At 37.7% G+C, this 21,579-nt stretch overlaps 1 protein-coding gene across 9 annotated transcripts in view; it reads left to right on the top strand.

Annotated features, from left to right (window-relative positions):
• The first annotated feature begins 194 nt into the window (after window positions 1-194).
• LOC134804505 (guanine nucleotide-releasing factor 2) overlaps window positions 195-21,579 on the top strand; it is a 54,314-nt gene continuing 32,929 nt past the window's right edge. For 8 of the 9 annotated variants that reach the window (XM_063777568.1, XM_063777569.1, XM_063777571.1 and 5 more), the window contains exon 1: window positions 13,995-14,840. In XM_063777568.1, the coding sequence (XP_063633638.1) occupies window positions 14,195-14,840 (646 nt within the window). In that variant the 5' untranslated portion in view covers window positions 13,995-14,194. Of the gene's footprint in view, window positions 390-13,994; window positions 14,841-21,579 lie in introns of those variants that run through there. The other variant, XM_063777576.1, reaches the window with a different exon arrangement.

Below are 21,579 nucleotides of genomic sequence, written 5' to 3' on the forward strand. Positions count from 1 at the left end.
CCAACCATATTAGGTGGGTTGCTTTTGGTATGTTTGTCAGGAATGTTAGAACGTGTTTTTAATTTTGTCGCATTGCGTATGTTCTGTCCCTCATAGGCGCATGCGTATAGCACATATTTTATAGAAAATATACTAGATCTATGACAAAAAGTTAAACAAAAGTTACAAAACGGCCCAATAGATGGCGTCCGATGCGCTAAATTTAACAAAATATGCAAATTGTTTCTAAACATGGCCGCCGGTCGGTCCTCTTAGTTTATTGATATATTTGTGATTTATTATATATTCAACCCTTTGTAAGAGACTTGGAATAAGTGATAACATGCCATAGTGGTGCAAACGGCGAATTAAAATGACTTCGACTCCAAAGACTGAGAAATGCGGACAAGGTAAGTTATGCGTGACATTCTAGTCTAGTTATACTTTTCTACATTTGTTCTTTGGAAATCGAATTAATTTGTATTAAAACTTTATTTTACTTTGATTAACTTTCTTTTGTGTTTGTAATGCGTTATATATCTCTTTAATTTACGATGAAGAACCATGTCAATTTGTAATTCCTTTGTTATTTTCGTTTTAATATGCACTTGCGATGGGAAAGAAAACCGTATACTTCCTATGTTAAATATCAATATTAACCTTAAAGTATAGTTTATAAACGAATATAGAATGACTAAGTCTGTTAAGAAATAAAGGGTTCCTGGTTTATGCTGATTTTTAATTAATCTTTATGAAATTCTTTTTACGCTATCAGTGTAAAGGGGGTGTGGACGGAAGTGTTTCGCCTCGTATGATTCGGCTATGTTTAGAGTATTCGGAAAACATACGGGAATTGGATGCTAGTTAATTACAGAAGGCCTCAATCCCCAATAACATGTTTGCGCTTTTTAGTTTTGCTTGCAAAAGTAAATAAACATAACATACTAGATATCCAAATGCATTGAAATCTAACTACTGTTATCATTATCAGACATTTAAAAAAAAACAATACAACACAATACAAATCCTCTTTATTGCACAACCTCAGAATAAATGTACATGGAAACACAAATAATACATGAAGACAGAGGTAAACAACAGGCGGCCTTATTGCTAAAGAGTGTTCTCTTCCAGACAACATTTAGGTAGTGGAAAAATGGAACTCTGCAGCAGTTTTATAAATAATAAGATTTTTTTAGGAAGTTAATTTTCTTAGGCTGCTTAAAGACTAATTAAAACGGTGCCTTTTACTGAAGTTAAAACTTATTGTTTGTTCCAATTTAACTGACACTGGCTCATTTTAAAATACAAACTTACCCCCCGTTTCTTAATACTCTTACCATGGGACCTCCCCTTATTTACTTTTAATTTTGAACTGTCTTGTTTCACACAAGCCTATGGTAATCAAAATCAGACATTCATCTTACTTACTATGGTGATGCAACAACCCAAAGTGAGACTTTCATCTAACTTGAAAAATATTTAATGCAATTTGAATATTGCAGTACGAATTTGAATATGAGTGAAGTACAAAATAGAGTTCTTGCCCTATGACAGTCTTCCAACCAAAAATTTAATATGCCGGTCTTCCCTACATCAAGCTTACTGGACTCTTCTATATCAAAAGTGGGAACTATTCAATAGGGTGTTGCTTATTTCGTCGAAATTGAAAATTTCTATGTCTCACCCCCTTAAATTGTTCTATTTGACTAAAAAACAAATGTTGATTTTTTCAGAATTTTCAATTACGTTTTAGGGGTTGCTACCGAATTTTGAAAATTTGGACCCTCCATACAAGATTGATTTTTTTTAGTTTTTTTTTCTCGGTTTTTTTTATAAGACAACGTCTCAGGGTGGGGAGAGGGATGTGCAGTTTAACATAAAATAATACTACTATTTTTTTAAAGCTTATTATGCGTGTTTTAGGCGTTCTAAATATTGATTCTGCAGTGCACACTCCTAAAACAGGAATAAAAATTTTTTTAAAATATATATTAACTATACCTAGTATTGAATTACATATAAATAGCTTCCATACACTTTGACTCACTGTTTCAATAAAAAAAAAAAAACATGTATGAAGGATCAAAATTTTCTAAATTCGGTAGCGACCCCTAAAACGAAATTAAAAATACTGAAATAATTCCACATTTGTTTTTTAGTGAAAGAGAACAATTTAAGGGGGTGAGACATAGAAAATTTCAATTTCGATGAAATAAGCAACACCCTACTATTCAATTTTAATCATGAGTTCTGTTAAAGATAGTTTAGGTTAGAATCAAGTGGCACTTACTCACTTCTCTATTTGTAGCTGTCCTGTACAAAGCGGGAAAATTGGATTGTTTTGGCCAATGCTTAGTTTTTATAATCAACGTTTACAGACACTATATAATATCAATAAATCTGGAGACCATATTGCTAGGAAATACTACATTTCTTTAACGGGTGTCACTGTTTCTGTGACAGGAAAAATGATCTACAGATTTTACAACAATGCTTCTACGAGATTTCAGTTCTTGAACTTTCTATAAGGCTAACTCAAAAAAGTAGTCAAATAACGTCCTGTCGACCAACATTGCGCAGTTAAATTATGTACCTATATCCAAAAGAGAGTAAGTATCCTCTTTCGTTTAAGTTAATTAAGTAATCTTATACCTTTAAACGAGCAATTCTTGTTTAAGTACATATTTATTTATAAAGTATAATATATATATATATATATATATTTCGGGGATCTCGGAAACGGCGCTAACGATTTCGATGAAATTTGCTATATGGGGGTTTTCGGGGGTGAAAAATCGATCTAGATAGTTCTTATCTCTGGGAAAACGCGCATTTTTTAGTTTTTATATGTTTTCCGAGCAAAGCTCGGTCTCCCAGATATTGCAAATTATGCAAAACAAATTGGTATTGGTACATGAACTTATGGCGAAAGGACATTTTTTAGAAAAATTTAGTTCCATAAAATCGCTTTCTTGTTTCCATATACATATGTCTAGTCAAGTCATTTGGAATTAACATAATATTATGTTTTTTTTTTTAATTTATTTTTACAATCGGCAATCTGTCGAAGTGTCGACACCTTGTAGATGAAACATGTGTTTGACGTTACTTTTCCTATAGTATTAACATAATTTTCACATGACATGAATTAAGTATGCTTGTTCAGATACGCCATCATATCTTGGGTAGGTAAACATATTTGAATGTAAAATGAAGCTTAATTCGACCTGATAAGTTTTCCACTCGAATGAGCTTTACCGACGTAAGTACCGGAGTGACGCACTTGGTTTCATAAGATAGACTAGGAAATAAAATGCATTATTCTATTTCCCGCCAAACGCGGTAGGAGGTACGTCAGTCAAACAATGCATTCGACATTTAAGGGCAGCGCGTTTCGCGGGCGTCGGTGCCTACTCCAGCTCGTCACTGGGCCAGGACCATTCCTTTCAGATTGATCATAAATTTAAGGCCTTCTTGATGTGAACAAAATCAATATCTTTAGTTAAGATTTACTTACTTAATCATTTTCTCATACCGCCCTATCTTCATATTTCCTAACCCCTTGTTTATACAAGGGGTTACTAATAACATTTATAATAGTTATGTACAGAGTTGTCACGTCGATTGGGCTATTCGAATTAGAAATTCCTGCGGCGGTGCCGCAGAGACGCGAAGTTATTACGTATGCGACGTTGTGCACGCATCATCATTTACATTCGATATGCTAATATATTTATAATTTTAGAACAAATGATTTCGTGCTTATGATAATTACAAGCTCCAACACTCAAATACCGATACCTGACACCTCCATTTTAAATTCATGCCTATACGGACCGTGCGCGTTGGAGGGTCTGCCATCTTGTGGCCTGAATCGGAAACATATACATGTACATTGCCAAAGCAAGTGCTACCATCTACCGTTCTCGTACGTTTTCTTGTGCATAGAAGGTTCTGCCATCTTGTACGCTACATCGGAAGCATAAACTTCACATTTACGCCTTGCGCCAAAAATCTGACGGTTCCTTCCTACCCACTATAGTTCATGCACGCTCCTTATTAATCGTTTAAGCAGTTTAAAGTCAAGAGGTAACATATATAAATAGAAATAGAACATATTTATTTGGCGTAAAAACATACATTAGGTACAGCCATGGTACAGCAAATTAAATAAGTAAAGAAACATACACTAAATAGGATGCCGCTCAGCATAAGCAGTGTCTGTAAGACTGCTGGTTTTGATAGATAGACGGAGACTCTTTATTATATTTGTAGGTATTGTTGACTGTATCTGTTGCTCTGTTCTGTCAGTCTTCTTGACATTATTTATTGTGGCCACCCTTTTAGAGTTATTACATACATCGTTTTCGCAGTTGCATGTTGCATCCTAAAGGAGCTTGTGGTCCGTCACTTTATATGAAGAATTGGTAATTCTTAAAGGGCTAGTTGCACCAATCACACTTAACAGACTGATCAACATCACTCATAGTGTAGTAAATGAAGCAAGTTGTTGTATGGAGACCCATGCATTAATTTCTCAGTTGATGAAATTTAGCTTGGTTATTGTATAGTATGAGCTGAGACTAACATTATAAATATCCAAAAAAAAAACACTCCTAAGTTAGGTAAAAACACAAATCTGATTATATATTGAACCGAGTAATTCCTCAGTCCAAAATTATTTTACAAAATAAGTTATTTGTATCAGTATGTGATACTAGAAAAAAATCTAAAAGTTTTGTCAAACTTGAGAATATTTTTTTATGATACTTCCTTTTTTTGACGCTCATTTTCATCGGAAAATTGCTCTGTCATTTTTTTCTTCTTATATGATCTTAGAATATAATTTGGCGCAGTGGGTAAAAATATCCAAAAAAAATGCGTATTGAAATGTATGTATTATAGAACTATTAAAAACTGAGAGTGGAAAATTTTTAGATTTTCATTTTGTAGGTATAAAACGGCAATAAAATTGGCATTCCAGTGAAAAAATTAGACTGAGCAATTTTCCGGTCCAAGACACGCCAAAAAAAAATATTTTATTAATACTGGTATTTCTGCTGGGATATTTTTTTGATATTTCATATATTGTTGCAATACGTTACATGAATATGTCTGGTGAAGAAAGTTTGAACGGAGCATTTTTCCGTAAAAAGATATTAACGATTTAAGACTTTAGGTATTTACTTTAATTCTATTATTATTATTCTTTGGAAATTTATACAATACTTTTTATTTATTGATACTTTATCATACTGTAAAGTTTTTTCTGGCTGAGGAATTACTGCGGGGTCCACTACCTTTATTTACTACACTATCAACAGAGTACTATAAAAAGTCACATACAAACATTTTTTTGCGAACGCTTTAACGGTGACAGACCATTTGGTGCAATCGACCTTAAGACTTACTGAGCCATAATTCGAAATACTTAACTGCCCGGTTAAATATGTGCCGTAATATATTATAGTTTGCAGTTAATAAATTGATGAACTTTGGTTATTAACTTATTAGCTATGCAAAAATATATAAAGTTACGGGACTAAAATGATCGGTGTGCGGTGTGCAACCAGGGCCAACCACAGGCAGCGCAGCAGTCACGGATGACGCCCTGAACGTGATTGCGGCCAACGTTCTCTCGCTTCACTCGCCCGTGCGGCGCAATCGACCCTACTATTTGTTGTTTCTTCAATGATTTAGGTAACATTCTAAATAATATTAGGTACCTATGAGAACGCGACCACAGGTTGATAATGATAATGATCTCGTCTATCGCGTTGTATCAATGGTGTCAACATACAAAACTATTTCGAATATGCTTGCAGCAATTCCTTGCGATAACTAAGTGAGGTACAACGGTAACCGTTTCTTACAAATAAATTTTTACGTGCAATTGTAAGTTTTGATGGATATTATTATGATAAGAGTCTGTCTTCGTTCGTTTTTATTGATTAAGGTTTCTATTGAGATCGGTTAGGTAAAAATTTGGAGGGAACTATATATTTTGGGCGTTAGTGTATTATTTAAATATGATATAAAGACAAAAAAGTACTACATACGAAGTACAATTTTGTAGGTATATTTGTCCTTGAGATTCAGAACAATCACACTCAGGGTTCAACATTTCTTAATCAAGGTATGGAGGTTTTAACTGCACCAGGCCTTTAAGTATTAAATGCAATTGGTTTGAACTTTAATATACCGTATGAATTCAATTACCTACGTATATTATAAAGTACAAACACAGTACTGTTGGTCGAGACTGCGATGTTGGATAATGGGCGAGATGGTTACATCGATTCATAGTGCTAGTTTATTTAGATACAGCTCAGACCGAGCGAGGCTGTAACGGGACCGCGCTCGCTCGGCTAGTTGGTAGTTTGGTACGTGCTGCCCGCGGCCCAGCTTCCATTCCAGTGAAAAATACCTATATCGTATATGCACTGGCTGTGTCGCTCGGTCGCCCGCTACTTGACAGAATGGGCTTGGCACCGGTTGCGTTTGCTTTTCTAAGGGCGGGTTGTTATAAACCGTTGTCGGTAAAATTATGCGTTCCGTAAAAACGTAATGTAGGCAACTTTCTCGATATAATCTAATTCCATAGCTTTCCCAGATGAATTTAATAATCAGCCCAAGTGTTGAGTTGTTGTTTGACTCTCTTTAACTACCGACGCTTCAGTAATAGTAACTCTGAGAGCTGAACCCCTAGTGCGTTCACGTTTGGGTTATGTCTATTTTTGTATGGGGTTTTGAACAGTGCGCCAACCGGACGTTTTGGAAACTCAAAATCACATACAAATTGACACTTAACACAAATGCGTACGGCACGTCACGCTATCGAATGAAATTTACACTAGGGGTTACTGTAGATCTCGCCAACTATGGAGGAGGCTAGGAGGCTACGCCATTTTAAAAATCCAAAAACGAATGGATAGAACAAATCGATATTATTATCGAATCTGCTCACGAATTTACACGAGAATCGGTTGAGAAATTTAATGCGACCTGTAGAGAATAACAACCGAGAGATGATGAACGCAGACTTATGAAAGGGATAAAACCTATCCTATGCCTAGACCTCCATACCACAACTAAATAACGACCGAATTGATATCAATAATATCAGTTGTTTATATACTCTCTTTGATATGTACACGTGTGAGCTGTGGTCACCTATGTGGCTAAGCAACTGTTAATGTTAAATATCCTTTTTCCTATTTAATTGTGTAGATGAATTATCTGTTGGTGATCCTTACATAAATACAATAAAAATAAATAAATCGGTTCAGCGGTTTAAGCGTGAAGAGGTAACAGACAGAATTATCCTACCCCAAGTTATTACTCCAAATGTAACTTAACCTTTGGAGTTTAGCGAATGACGAAAACGAATCTAGACTAATCCAATTCGATATTATATACATTCTCAACACATTTCTATAGTTTCATAAAGTTCCACCACAAGGGAATGCATATACAGATATGTAATGTCATTCTGTCAGTTACTAGTATCCTCTCCCCGTCTGTTGAATTGAGATAAAATGTATCATAAGGTAGTAAAACCGAGTGACCACATGACTACACCTGGGGGTACGGCCGTGCACCCGCCAAGACGAGACAAAGGGCAAAAGGCAGTGCATAGTTCTCGGCACGTTTCGTCGTAGTTTCGAACCCTTGTAGTTTCGGCTTGGATAATGCTAGAGAGCTGAAATTTTTAGTATACCATGTCGTTAGTAAACTTATCAAAAACACCGAGTTTTATTAGGCTACCTATTATACTTTAAATTTTATAGATACCTTAATTTTCACTGTCCGAACCATATGAAATTCGTGTCATAGAAAATACAGACTACGAAACGGCCAAGCCGTACTGTTTAACCAAGATGTTGGCTTTATACAGTTACAGCTTATAAAGTTAGGACTTACGGAGTAAAAGTCTTAGTAGCTACTACGGGATCTGATAACTTTTTAGTGTAAAATCTAGCTTTATATTACGCCTACCCGTAGTCTTGGCAACACTTTTCATGAAATGTTTTTGATGGGTTGAATAATACAACAACAGCAGCAAAAACCGTTACCGACGATCAGTGCTGTCGCATGTTTCCTCTATTACCTACGGTGGGCTGGTCGCCTAATGTTGGCCATGCAAATGTATGTTTGAGCGCTCCAATCTTTTCATTAGAGAATCGTGATGTATCTTGATGACTTCTGTCGTAGCATCAGGTAGATTACCTTGGGCCCGCATCACAGTCGATTCAGGGCATATCTGTCGATCGTCTCGCATGGCTGACGAAAGTGAAAGGTACGGAATAAAAACCGGCTAAGTGCGTGTTGAGACGTGCATAATTTCGGGTTTCGCTGTCATTTAAATTTTAACAACAATCCCGCAAAAAAGTACCTTTACTAGGTACTTAACTTACATATTTTTTCACCTATCAATAGAGTAAATTGATAAATGATAAGTGAAAACCGCATGAAAATCCGTTCAGTAGTTTTTGAGTTTATCGCGAACATGCAAACACACAAACAGATAGACGCGGCGAGGGACTGTGTTTATAAGGTGTAGTGATACTAATTGTATAGTTACCACGTTAAAAAGTCATCGTAATATTAATTATCCTTAGATTTTATTCGATATCTATCATCCCACAGGTTCTGAAAATCGGGAAAATAACCCGAGGAAGACCTGCACTGCACTTTTATCAACTTGCCTATGAATGTGCAATTATATATAATAGTATTATACAAGGTTCAGCAAGTTTTAGACGTCATTTTAGATACCAATGTGGAAAGTCAAGTGAGCTTCCTTTATCCTAATCAAGTTTCCCTTAACAGCCGACAGAGGCTTTCCTCCCGCCTGCGCTAGCAAAGGGTCACGCCAGTACACGCGCCCCGCCACTCCGCGCGCCGCCCGCCTCCACGCTCCAGGCAACTCACTTTCCAATAACTAGACCCGATCTTGATACCTAGACTAACGGGATCCACATAGATGTATTTGTCTGGGCATGAAACCCTTTATTCGAGCTAGCTTTCTTCTTTTCATATTAACATTAATTTTGTTTTCACATTTTTAATGTTTGTTTGTAAATTCAATCCGCTAGCTATATTCGCAACTGACTTGTAGTCCTTGCTTGTATACTAGTGTTTTTTTTTGTTTAAACAATAAAATTTTCGTAAACGGTACGGTAACCACTTGGTGGACATTTCTCTTCAGCCAGTGGATGTTCTATATGTATTGAGCGAAGGTTTTAATAGCGGGGAAAATATCACTACACCTTATAAAACACAGTCTCTCGCCGCGTCTGTCTGTTTGTTTGCGATAAACTCAAAAACGACTGAACGGATTTTCATGCGGTTTTCACCTATCAATAAAGTGATACTTGAGGAAGGTTAAGGTGTATTATTTGCTAACCCGTGTGAAGCCGGGACGGATCGCTAGTACTAAATATGGCAAATACAGTCATAAGAGTAAGTGTACGCAGGCGTAACTACAGAGCTTCTTTATTTATTTAACACGTTGTGCGTTTTCTAAACTTTCTTTGCCGTTGGAATATTACCAAAACCACGCTGGAGTTTACTCAATATTGCGGCTATGGCAAACATCATCACCACTACCACAGTCTATAAAACAATACAGTCATTCGACGAAGCCGTCTAGACAGGGCAATGGTGCGGGGTGCGAGGAGTGTCGGGTGGATCGCCCGCACCCGAGCTGCATATTGCGCCATTGTTAGCGCGTCTTATAGTAAGTCGAGTGTAAGTCTTGGGCAGTTGTGTAAAAGTCTGTGACAACCCTACTGTGTTCTTAAGCGGTGTCCGCATTTACGCAAACTCAAAGGCGTCGGTCCACTGTAAATGTTTACACTGTGCCACTACCGACTATCTATGCAACAAGTAACTGTTGATAGACGAGTAGTGGTGGGATCATATTTTGCACATAACTATAATAAAATTAATCGGGCATGCGGGCTACAGTACATGAGACCTTAATAATTAATAATAACGAAAAAATAATAGAAGTCTGCTCGCAATGGTTTACTGTCTGTCGTAGGAAAGGAAACGACTCACTGAAGGCCCTTTGGATCTTCTCATAGAAGTGTTTCGTTCCGTTCGAATGAAGGTCGAAAACCTCTCAATAGCAATAATTTGGCTCATGTAATTGGCCGTAATCGCCGTATAGCAATTCGTACTCACGTGTTCTCACGTAACTAATTCTAATTCAGGGTCTCAACTTAAAATAAATGGCGTAAATTAAAATACATACTTTTATTGCTACACTTTAAAAAGGCAGCGGCAGCATGATTCTGATAAGGTGACAAGCTTATATTTCTTGTAATATATTATTTGTAAAACTGCGATAGGTTCGATTGTAATCAATAAGAAAATCTCTAGAAAGGTTGAGGCCAGTGCACACTTGTTGTTTACTATACTGTTGCGCAACTATGCTTAGATGTGAGCTCAGAGAACGTAAAAGCAATCACTAGATAGGTAGTTAAATAATCGAAGGTAATTTGTAAATATCTACCTATACTCAAGCGGGTTCATGAGTTTTGGGATGAATGTAAACTCAAATATGTAATTGAATTACTAAAATAATACATAATTTTACTTTGTATTAGTTTACGTCGTATTCATGAAATAAATATAAAATGTATAATTAATTTTATAAGAATGTAACGTGTAAGTGCCCAATTTGCACTTTTTGTAATATTTAAGGCGCCAAGCATTTGATGACGTCATTACTCAGGAAATACCTCTTTCAAAGCCATTCCCAGACCAAACAGTTTGCACCATGCCCAAAAAAACTCAAAAACTACTGAACGGATTTTCATGCGGTTTTCACTTATCATTTATCAATTTACTCTATTGATAGGTGAAAAAATTCTTGAGGAACGTTTAGGTGTATAATTTGTTAACCCGTGCGAAAAGCCGGGGCGGGTCGCTAGAATGTAGGTAATAATACTTGTTGAAAGTTTGTTGGGATTTAAATGTTAAGGGGCCCACTGATTAACAGTCCGCCGGACGGTATCGGCCTGTCAGTTGTTCGGAAATGTGAAAATTTTGTTCTAACTGACAGGCCGATACCGTCCGGCGGACTGTAAATCAGTGGGGCCCTTTAGTGGCATTTGCCCACGTTATTAGTAAAGATATAAGCAATTAAGCACTGATATAGGCACTAATATAGTGAAATAGTACGTCAGTCAAATTTCAGCAGATTTTGAGCCGGGTTTGACACTACATGACGCCAACTATAAAAAAAACGAATTAAAAATGGAATTAGAAGGGGCATTCAAATTACTTATCGCTTAGATATTTCTACGGCAATGTAAGATAAAATATACGTAATAACCTGGTCTTACCAATATTGAAACTTTAAGTAAGTAAAGTTGTCGTGACTTGCAATACTTTTCTTTATTTAGTCTTTCATCGCTGTAGCCACGAAGTAACCGTTGTAAGTAGGTCGGTCGAACATTTAACTTTAGTACCTATTTGAGAAATATTATATTTATAATCACTTTACAAATTACAATTATTACTTTACACCAAAGAATCATTGATTGTGTACGGAATTTTTTTGTTTAATAGTACATTTTTGCAGATCCCGGGAAATAGCAATTTGTGGATGAGTTTCGATTTTGTCGGTCGATGCGAAGCAGAGTCTCTGTCAATCAGACATTTAACTGTCTTAGATCGACTTTAGGTAGGTATTTGAAGGAATGTGATTCATCAATTGATCTTTGCTTTACAGCTAATTCTACCTTCGTTATTGTATTTCGTACACATCACTTATTAAGTTGAATAACTCAAGTTGTTTATAGAAATGTAGTTTTTACTCAATAATAGTCGACTAGGTAAAAATAAATTATGAAGAACTATTTTCTCTGATTAAATTGTTGTTATTGATCGAACAGAATTCAGTCCAAGTAGCTATGTAGCCCTGTACCTACTGGCACTATCCGCTAATGGGCAAATGACACAGATTTTCAGCACACTTCTGCTGTGCTGTCACTTCGACTGTCTATATACCGATGTAAATGTAGGTATGTGGGACTTACGTCTCGGATGTTCTTACTTCCCATTGCCTGTATTCTCTACAAGTCGTGACATTTCAAATAAAGATGTTTAATATTATTTTTAATAATGCCGTGCCGTTTTTTATACAAAATCAATACCGGAATCGGGAATTCTGAGTCCTTACCTAAATTCACTTCTCGGAGATTACTCTAATCCCTACTAATAATATAAGTGCGATAGTAACTCTCTGTCTGTTACCTCCTCGCGCTTAAACAGCTGAATCGATTTATATGAAATTTGGCATGAAGATACTTTCGAGAGTTTGAGTCCTGGAACGGACATAGGATAGTTCTATCCAGGAAATTATCCCTTAAAGGTATGTAAAGGGGGGAGGTATTTCCTATAGACGTAGTTATTATACGCAGACGAAGTCGGGGGCTATTACTGGTTTATTACTTAATATTACATATCGGATAGGTGAAAAGCGTGTCAGGGTGGTAGCAAGTCCGTAAGCTCTGCCTATCGTTCGGGGAAACAGGATATACTTATATATATTATAAGTATTGTATGATGATATTAATACGGTGACTCGTCAACGATTACTAAAGTTTCAGAAATTGTCTGATATACCTGCTAAGTATCATGATACATAGTTACGTATTAGGTAAATTATGGTCCAAGGCGATAAAAGTTTCCTATACATATTTAAATATTTCTAGATAATTATAGTAGTTATTGAAATAACAGTAACATTAAATTATCAAAAGGACGAGCGCAGGTACTAAACACTGGAGCCAAAATTTAACGTTTCCTCATAACAAGCTTTTCTACTCAGCTTGACCGAATAGTGTTTGTTATCTTATGTCAAACTACTATTGAAATGAGAATTGTCAATTTCCGCGAGCATGTGTCGTCGGCCTGGTCGACGTCGGACAGCATCTGGGTAGCCAGCCGCAGCGGCTGGGAGTCGGTTGGGAGACGCGCGGCGGACGCAACACTTTCACTCTCGCGCGGTGCGACAACGCTGGCCGCGCGGACGGCGCAGTGCTACCGCGCCTTCGCCGCTGCTGGCCGCACCGATCGACTCTCGCGCAACATCATTACTGCGCGGCACCTAACTTCCGACCACGTTTGATATCGGTGTCATTTCTGTGCTTCGCGTATCATCAACTATCTGTCTAGTTGGTCTATTCGATATCGATGACGTTATGAGAATAGTGCACCAATTATCCTGATCATCTCTAGTCAAAATTTATCAGTGATTAATCGTAATCGTGTTCATATCACTTCCTTCAAAACATATGATCGCTAGTACGAGTGAAACTGCGAACTGTTAATTGTCGACCCGGCCTCTTATGGACTCAACAAATATAGTATACATTTAATCATATAAGGTGTTGTTGTGTAAGCGGCGTATGACTGAGAATTCAAAGCGATGTCCAAAAACAGACGGTTGTCTCATAGAGAAAATCGTAAATTCCTATATTTAAGTGAAAATATTGACTGAGAACGGATTTTGGTAATATCGTTTGAATGTTTTAACGAATGCTGCCAGAAGTACTCTTGTTTGTTGTGTAGTGCGTGTACGATAACCCAATTTCCGCCATAATAACAATCAGGCCTTCATACATCAGTTACTAGACTAGTATTAATATTTGTTAGTCTAAATTCGGCCAGGGTTGATTTACGGACGTCTCATTGTAGTGTCAAGGTTGGTGTTGCTGGACAGAGCTGTCGGCGAGACGACGCGATGCGCACGAGGTGCTCTGCTCGCAGCTCTCTGTAAATAAATAATGATCTAATTGTACATATATGCTATTTCTGGCTCTGACTGATACGTCCAAGATACCGATTTGTACCTACTGTCATGTAAACAGTCTCACATGATTTTCGCTGGCAATACGTAAATGAAATGATTGAGACAGATTTACTTCTAGAAATTAAGAAAAAACTTAGAAAGAAGTAATACTTTCGATTTCTATACATCGAACAGGTGAAAGAAATCGTTCGTTTCTATGGAAATATGCGCACACTTTGCGAAGAATAACTGGATTTGAACCAGGCGCGAGAGTAAAATACATAATTTTCACATCAATATATATTTGAAAGTTAATCAAGTCTTCAATAATCTGACATTGGCAGCAGTTGTTTACTGGCTGAACTTGAATAATAATGAAGATCGGTTACTGAATAAGTTAACATGCCTCATTACGATGAAAGTTTTATTTACGATGATAATCAAAATCAGCGGAGAAATAAAAGGAGTTACAGAGTTTACAAAAACGGAGTAAATCCCTTTTTGGAGCCCAGCGAAGTACTACATGTCCTAGAAGAAAGAGGATCGTCAGTTATAAAACGAAATATCAGAAATATTAAGCAGCGTGGCCACCGCTTTAAACCTGATTCGCTTGCGAGTGAAAATATCCATCAGAGCAAACGTACGGGAAATGTCAAAATATTAATAGATCCATGCCCACGTTTCACTTGCTATGACGAAAAAAGATACTACGACTTTCAAAACAACAACATCTTAGCACTCACTACTTGCAAAAGTTTTGATAATTTAACATTGACCCAAGTTAGAAGGAATGGCGATAAGGAAAAGAACATCAGAAACGGGATTAGTCTGCAAAATTTGGTGGACGAAGAAAATATACAGCATTATGTTTCACCGAGAGAAGAGCCCTTCTCAGATACAAAAAGGGGCGAGACAAGAAATTCATACTCTGTCGTTGACGGACGACGGTATCCCACGCATCGAAGAGTTTCCCGCGGAACTGCGGCACCAGGTGTCGGCATCTATCGGCAAATAAACGTTGAAGGAGCAGCTCGAAAATTAACACGGGGTATGATGATTGACCTATTTAATATAATCATTATATATTATTTCAAACGAATATAAGTCGCTTTCACGCTTTATGGCTTTCCAGCAATGTCTAGATGACACGATTTCATCAAAACTGACACAATAACCTGTTTTTACGTGACTACTGTGGAGACTCGTAACATGATAGCATATTTCATTGTTGCATATATTTTATAGATACGTACATATCGCTTGTAGTGATATTGTAATCGAACGCCCAGTTCTAGGCGGAAGCTAATGCAAGAACGATTTGCACCTCTCTTCCTACGTCCGCATTTTGTCATTAAAATCAACACAAAGCATCTCTGTATACATGTTAGATATCTTCTTCTATTTTATGCCCAGCCAGACGCGGGAATCTGTTTTGCTATAGGAATCGCAACATTGTTGCTAGGGATTGCAAATATTCGAAACTTTCAGATATTCGAATATTCGACTTTTTCTGACGAGATATTCGAATATTCGAATAATTATTCGAATATTTAAAAAAAATAAGAAAAGGAACGAGAAATCGGTTTATTATCGTTTTATTCAAAAGCTTTTTTCACATACTGCTAAAACTACTTAATGATATTTTGCAGAAATCCACTTGATTGACTAGGTTTTATCATCCTACTCCTCAGAGTAGGAAGATAAAACTTTTATTATTTATAATAAAAGGTTTATAAGAAATATTTATAAATGTGTCGTTCCGTGAATTAATATAATTTTAACCATCCAAACACGTACGTACGAGAAAAAACATTTTAGTAGGTAATTATTTTCTGATTTTAATTAACTTGTACTCGTTAAGAGGTCTGTAAAATGGCCTTTCATTCCATTGTATTTTAAATCTTTATTGACTTTATTTGTCTTAGCACGTTTAGTTTGATTCCTAATATTAGGTCGGCTATTATATAAATTATTTAATAGGTATTGGAATATTTAAGGGAAAAGGTTGGCTGACTACTGGGTGGATTATTCCTTAGCTGGTGCATGGTTAGATTACCTACTTCAGCAGGTTTGGTATAATCAAATTTGCGAATTGCGATAAAGGGCAAGGTTTAGACTTCGAATATTCGCTTAAGGTACGCTTGTACTCAATAAACAGAATGACCCTTTATCCTAAAACTGACGTAACGTTGCTTATCCCTAGAAAAAGCACTAGCCGCATCGTAATAAAACATAATTTTTGATTTGGTTTCTTTGAAATTGAGTTAGGTTTAACTGTATTCACGAAGCCTATCGAGGGGAAACCTTGGGTTCCTCATTCACTGTTAATACCTGGCAAAACACACAGAAACTGTAACTATAGCGGATGAAAATAGATTTTTTTCTAGTAATAAAAAATATTCGAATATTCGAAACCTGAGCGGCCGAATATTCGAATATCAAAACAGGTCGAATATTCGACATATTCGAATATTCGAATAATCGAATTACAAGCCCTAATTGTTGCGATAATCTTGTGGTTAAGCAAAAAACGAATGGTGAGGACTGTATTATAAAAAAACGGATCACAAATTTTTCGCTGGAAGTAGGAGGTAATCGAATAAGTAAATGTTTCGGAAGCAAAGGTGGTTGCGAAGCAGCCGTTCACGCCTGTCGAACTTTTCTGCATAGCCCCGAATGCCAGGTACTGCTCAAAGTCGACGTCAAAAATGCTTTCAATTCAGTAGACAGAGGCGCCCTGTTGACAGAAATCCAAAAACATAGTCCTAGTATCTATTCATACATGTGGCAGTGCTATAGCTCCCCCACAAAACTGTCCTACAAAAAAAACAATATCCTGTCCTGCGTTGGCTGTCAACAGGGTGACCCTCTAGGGCCGGCCATCTTCAGTCTTGCTATTCATCCTATTATTTCGGCACTAAATTCCAAATTCAACGTTTGGTACCTCGACGATGGTAGCCTAGGAGGCGAAGCGAATTTCGTTCTTAATGATCTTTTATCCATCATCAACCAATTCAAATCAATAGGACTAGAACTGAACACAAACAAGTGCGAACTTTATATCAACCCAGACATTTCAGACAAGCTACAAATCAAACAAAATTTTGAAAACATCTGCCCAGGTATTAAAATCCTGCAAAAAGACTCGCTCTGCCTGCTGGGTGCACCTGTTTTCGAGGAATCATTTCCTGATTTCATAAAGTCAAAAGTTGAAATTTTTTCAGAATTCTCGGGCCGACTCCTCGAAATTAATTCCCACATGGCACTATGTATTCTTCGTTCCTGCCTTTTCGTTCCCAAATTGACGTATTCCCTACGCTGCAGTCCCTTATGGAAGTTTCCAAACATAACCGCATCCATAGACTTAATACTGCACACTCAGCTGGAAAAAATTTTAAATGTCAAAATTAACGATCGCCAATTCCTCCATGCCACCCTACCAATTAGATTCGGAGGACTCGGTATCCGTCAAATTTCAGGTGTCGGCTTACCCGCATTTCTGTCCTCAATACATAGTACGCTCACCCTCGTAGGCAAAATCCTTACGCCATCACTCCGTGGTTTCGAGGTAGCGTACTTGTCTGAGGCAGAAGACGCCTGGAAGATGGCCTGCCCTGGAAGAGATCTACCCATAGATAAATCAGTTCAGAGAATCTGGGATCAACCTATCTGCACACAAGTACATTCCCACATCCTAAACTCTTGCCCCACCAGCCAGGAAAAAGCACGCATTCTGGCTGTTTCGGAAAGAGAATCCGGCTCCTGGTTGCATGCTCTCCCCTCCTCCAACTTTGGTACATTGCTCGACAATAATACCCTCAGGCTGGCTGTCGGTCTTCGCCTGGGATCCCACATTGTCTCACCCCATCGCTGCCCCTGCGGAACTTTTGTGGACAGCCTTGGACACCACGGTCTATCATGTCCTAAGAGTGCCGGCCGCCTGTCACGTCATGCCTGCCTCAATGACATCCTCCGTCGGGCCTTCGTCAGCGCCAACGTTCCAGCCATCCTAGAGCCACCTGGCCTCGCGCGTGACGATGGCAAGAGGCCCGACGGAATGACCCTTGTGCCCTGGAGTGTGGGACGGACCCTTATTTGGGACGCAACGTGTGTGGACACCCTGGCACCGTCCCACCTCGGTTCAACATCATTGAGAGCGGGCGCGGCGGCTGCAGCTGCTGAGGGGGCAAAATGCCGCAAATATATAGCTCTCACTGACCGGCATATATTTGCGGCATTTGCAGTCGAAACTCTGGGACCGTGGTGCCCAGGGGCCCATAAACTAGTTCGGCAAATATCAAAAAAAATATTCGAGGTCACCGGGGACCGTAGGGCTGGCTCGTTCCTCGCCCAGCGGATCGGCATAGCCATCCAAAGGGGGAACGCAGCCAGCCTTATGGGAACCCTTCCACAGGGTTCGGACCTGGGTGATCTAGCCTAATATATACATATTGGGCTAATAGGTCACCCACATTATGTTTTATTTATTTTTTTAGGTATTAGTTTTAGTTTTGTAGGTAGTTTTAATTTTAGGTTATTTTTTATTGTAAGTTTGTTATTAATTATGTTTATGGTTTTATTAAATTAAAAACTGCCGTCAAAAAAAAAAAAGTAAATGTTTACAGTCATAATTATGATAACTCCTGTCAATACTGGTTCGATAATAGTGGTTTTACATAATAAAAGGCATAAAAAAACGAGTGTGGGTTGATGAAATGAACTAAGTAGGTTTAATAATAGGATCATACGAGTATTTTAATGCCTTATTATAGTTTATTATGTACACTTACAAACACTGTTTAATCTACACACGTATTATGAATCCTCTGTGCTGTGATGTGTTCAGAATCGGCATTGCGGCATCGTTGCTCTGTCGCGGATATCTGGTGGTCAGGTGGCGTCTTCGAATATCTAGGTCAGTGGTGCTATAGTCAGTTTATAAATAACAAAACAAACTAATCTTACCCCTCACACTAATTAAAAAATAAACTTAAAATTTAATGGCGGTAAATGATAACTTTTTCACTTCTCATGCTCAAAAAGTGCACCTTTATGTCGTGCGTAGACGACATAAAATCGCATTTTATGCTCTAGAGCATAAAAGTAAAATTTTCTTCTAAGACATATTGCACAATTTTACTGAGCAATAAAATTGTGTAGATGACAAAACTTGTTATATTATTTTATTTTTGCTACAATTTATTAGAAATCCGTATTTTCTGTCATTAAATTTAGTAAATCACATAAAATAGGAGTCGATTATCGTTCACAAAAATGCTCCGAAATGTTTGACTTGGCAGAAAACGAAGCGTCTGAAACTCTGATCATATGTAGAAAATTAAAAAAAAAAAAAAATTAAAAAGTAAGTTGGCGGGAATTGGTTATGTATTATGTTCTTTCGCTTTACGACAATTTCGTGGTGTAAATTGCCGTGAAAAATATAATTATTTTCCTCGCAATCGAAGTGAAAAGCAGAGTGTACAACAAGGGCATTAATGTCCAAAATTGGGTCCCTTTATGCCCTTGTTGTACAATCTACTATTTCACACATGTCACTCAGTAGTATTTTGTTTTATTCAGAGACAAACTACAGTCGGCCCTTACTGCCACATCGTTCGTTTTCAAGTAATGTGCCAGATTTTTCACAATGTTTTTAATTGAATCAAATGCTGTCTTTTGGCGAACTCTTTCAATATCGCTGGGAAACCCCTATAGCAGTTCGCGTAGATACCCCCGTTTAAGAAAGCCCTACATAGTTATAGTAAAGAAACAAAACAGCAAATTCTTATTCTTAGCCTATGTGATGTGCAGTGTGCACGCTTCCGTTTTCCCGTCTTATTTGTAGTAAGTGACAGTCGGATCGGAGTATATCTTCGTGCCCTTTCCTATTTATATTGGTACCGCTCTTAGTTACCGTTCGCCTCGCTATATAAAATCTATTAAACTCAGAAGTGAGCTTTCTATTCAGTAGCCTAGGAGCAAGGTCGATAATTTAACTTACTTAACCTTTATAAGGCAATTAGGTGCCTATACTGCCTATGTAGGGTACATTGAAATTGGCGCATTCGTTGAAAGCGTTAATACTAAAGAATATTTGCAACAAATAAGTCACGTCAAAGGGAGGTCAAAAATTAATGGTCTCCAAGATAGAATTTAAACTGTCGTGATACATAGTAACGTTAAGGTAATGTTACGGTTTGACTCACGTGTACTCGCGTGTGTACTAGGGCTCCCGATATCCGCGCTACACGCCAACCCGTGCATCCGTGTTCTTAGCCCCGGCGGTGCTAAGCCTCCGAATTACACGAACCCGTCAAGATCCGTGCCCGTGTAGTGCGTTCGGCTCCGGATCTACGCTCGGCTCCGGATCCGCGGACTTCGGCACCGTTCGGGTATTGAATACACGGCGCCGGCGGACCGACTCCCCCGGCCGGTTCGAGTTTAAACAAATATTTAAGAGTTGGTATTCTACTTGTTTAAGATCTTTGTCCAATATGCATTGCGTCTCACTCTCTCATTAAGCAAAATGTAAGACGCAAATACACATTGGACCGAGATTGGACAGATGGAATACCACCCGGCTGTGTCGGATATATTTGCCAAAATAAGAAGTTTGCAAAACGTCATAAATTTGTTTGTTAAATATGATGGTATAGCTAATTCGTTACTTGGTCGGTTTATATTAGGTACAAGCGTCTTTGATATAATATACGTCAAGATTATATAGGTTGGATAATGTCTTGATTTATTTTGTGAAATATGGAGGTGTTGCTGAAATGTAATTTAGTCGGATTATATTAAATGAGACACCTATTAATGTTACTGCTTGTAAAAATGATTCAATAATGAGCATGTAGGTATATAATGAATATTAAGATATCTTGGTCAAGCAGATCTTGTCAGTAGAAAAAGGCGGCAAATTTGAAAAATGTAGGGGCGAAGGGATATCGTCTCATAGAAAATTTGAATTTCGCGCCTTTTTCTACTGACAAGATTTGTTTGACCATCTATACTAGTTTTTTCTCACATTCCCACTTATTACTTAGATACTTTTTATTTCGTACGAAGTTCATAGAAATGCACGTGTACATTAAGATAATAATGGTTTGCGGGCGGCACGTGCAATAAAATAGCCATGGCAATTTTTACTGATAATATTGACACTGACACCCTGATTCCCTTTGACATTGGTATTTTACCAGGCATACCTTTTGTTTGTAAAGTAAAAGAAGTAGCCGTGCTTTTTTACAAACAAGAGTGGTATTTTTTCCAGTTATATCGGAGGGGGCAGTTTTTGAACTCACAAGTACTCATTAGCAGACATAGACGTTTTGGTGGCACGAATAAAATTTAGCTAGGGATTTCCACACGATATTAAATTCACGATTCGAAACCGGCACTCCCTGAAACCTATAAAACGACACCCATGACGACTTTTATGTCAAAGTGCACGGCAGACATTTTGGATTCCAAAATGGTCATCATTTTCGGATTCTGCACTCCCTGAAACCTATAAAACGACACCCATGACGACTTTTATCTCAAAGTGCACGGCAGACATTTTGGATTCCAAAATGGTCATCATTTTCGAATTCTGCACTCCCTGAAAACTATAAAATGACATCCATGACGACTTTTATGTCAAAGTGCACGGCAGACATTTTGGATTCCAAAATCTGCACTCCCTGAAACGATAAAACGACACCCATGACGACTTTTATGTCAAAGTGCACGGCAGACATTTTACATCTATCTATTTTAATTTTTTTTAATTCATGATAGCATTT

This window comes from Cydia splendana, chromosome Z (assembly GCF_910591565.1).
Source record: "Cydia splendana chromosome Z, ilCydSple1.2, whole genome shotgun sequence".
Taxonomy (NCBI): Eukaryota; Metazoa; Arthropoda; class Insecta; order Lepidoptera; family Tortricidae; genus Cydia; species Cydia splendana.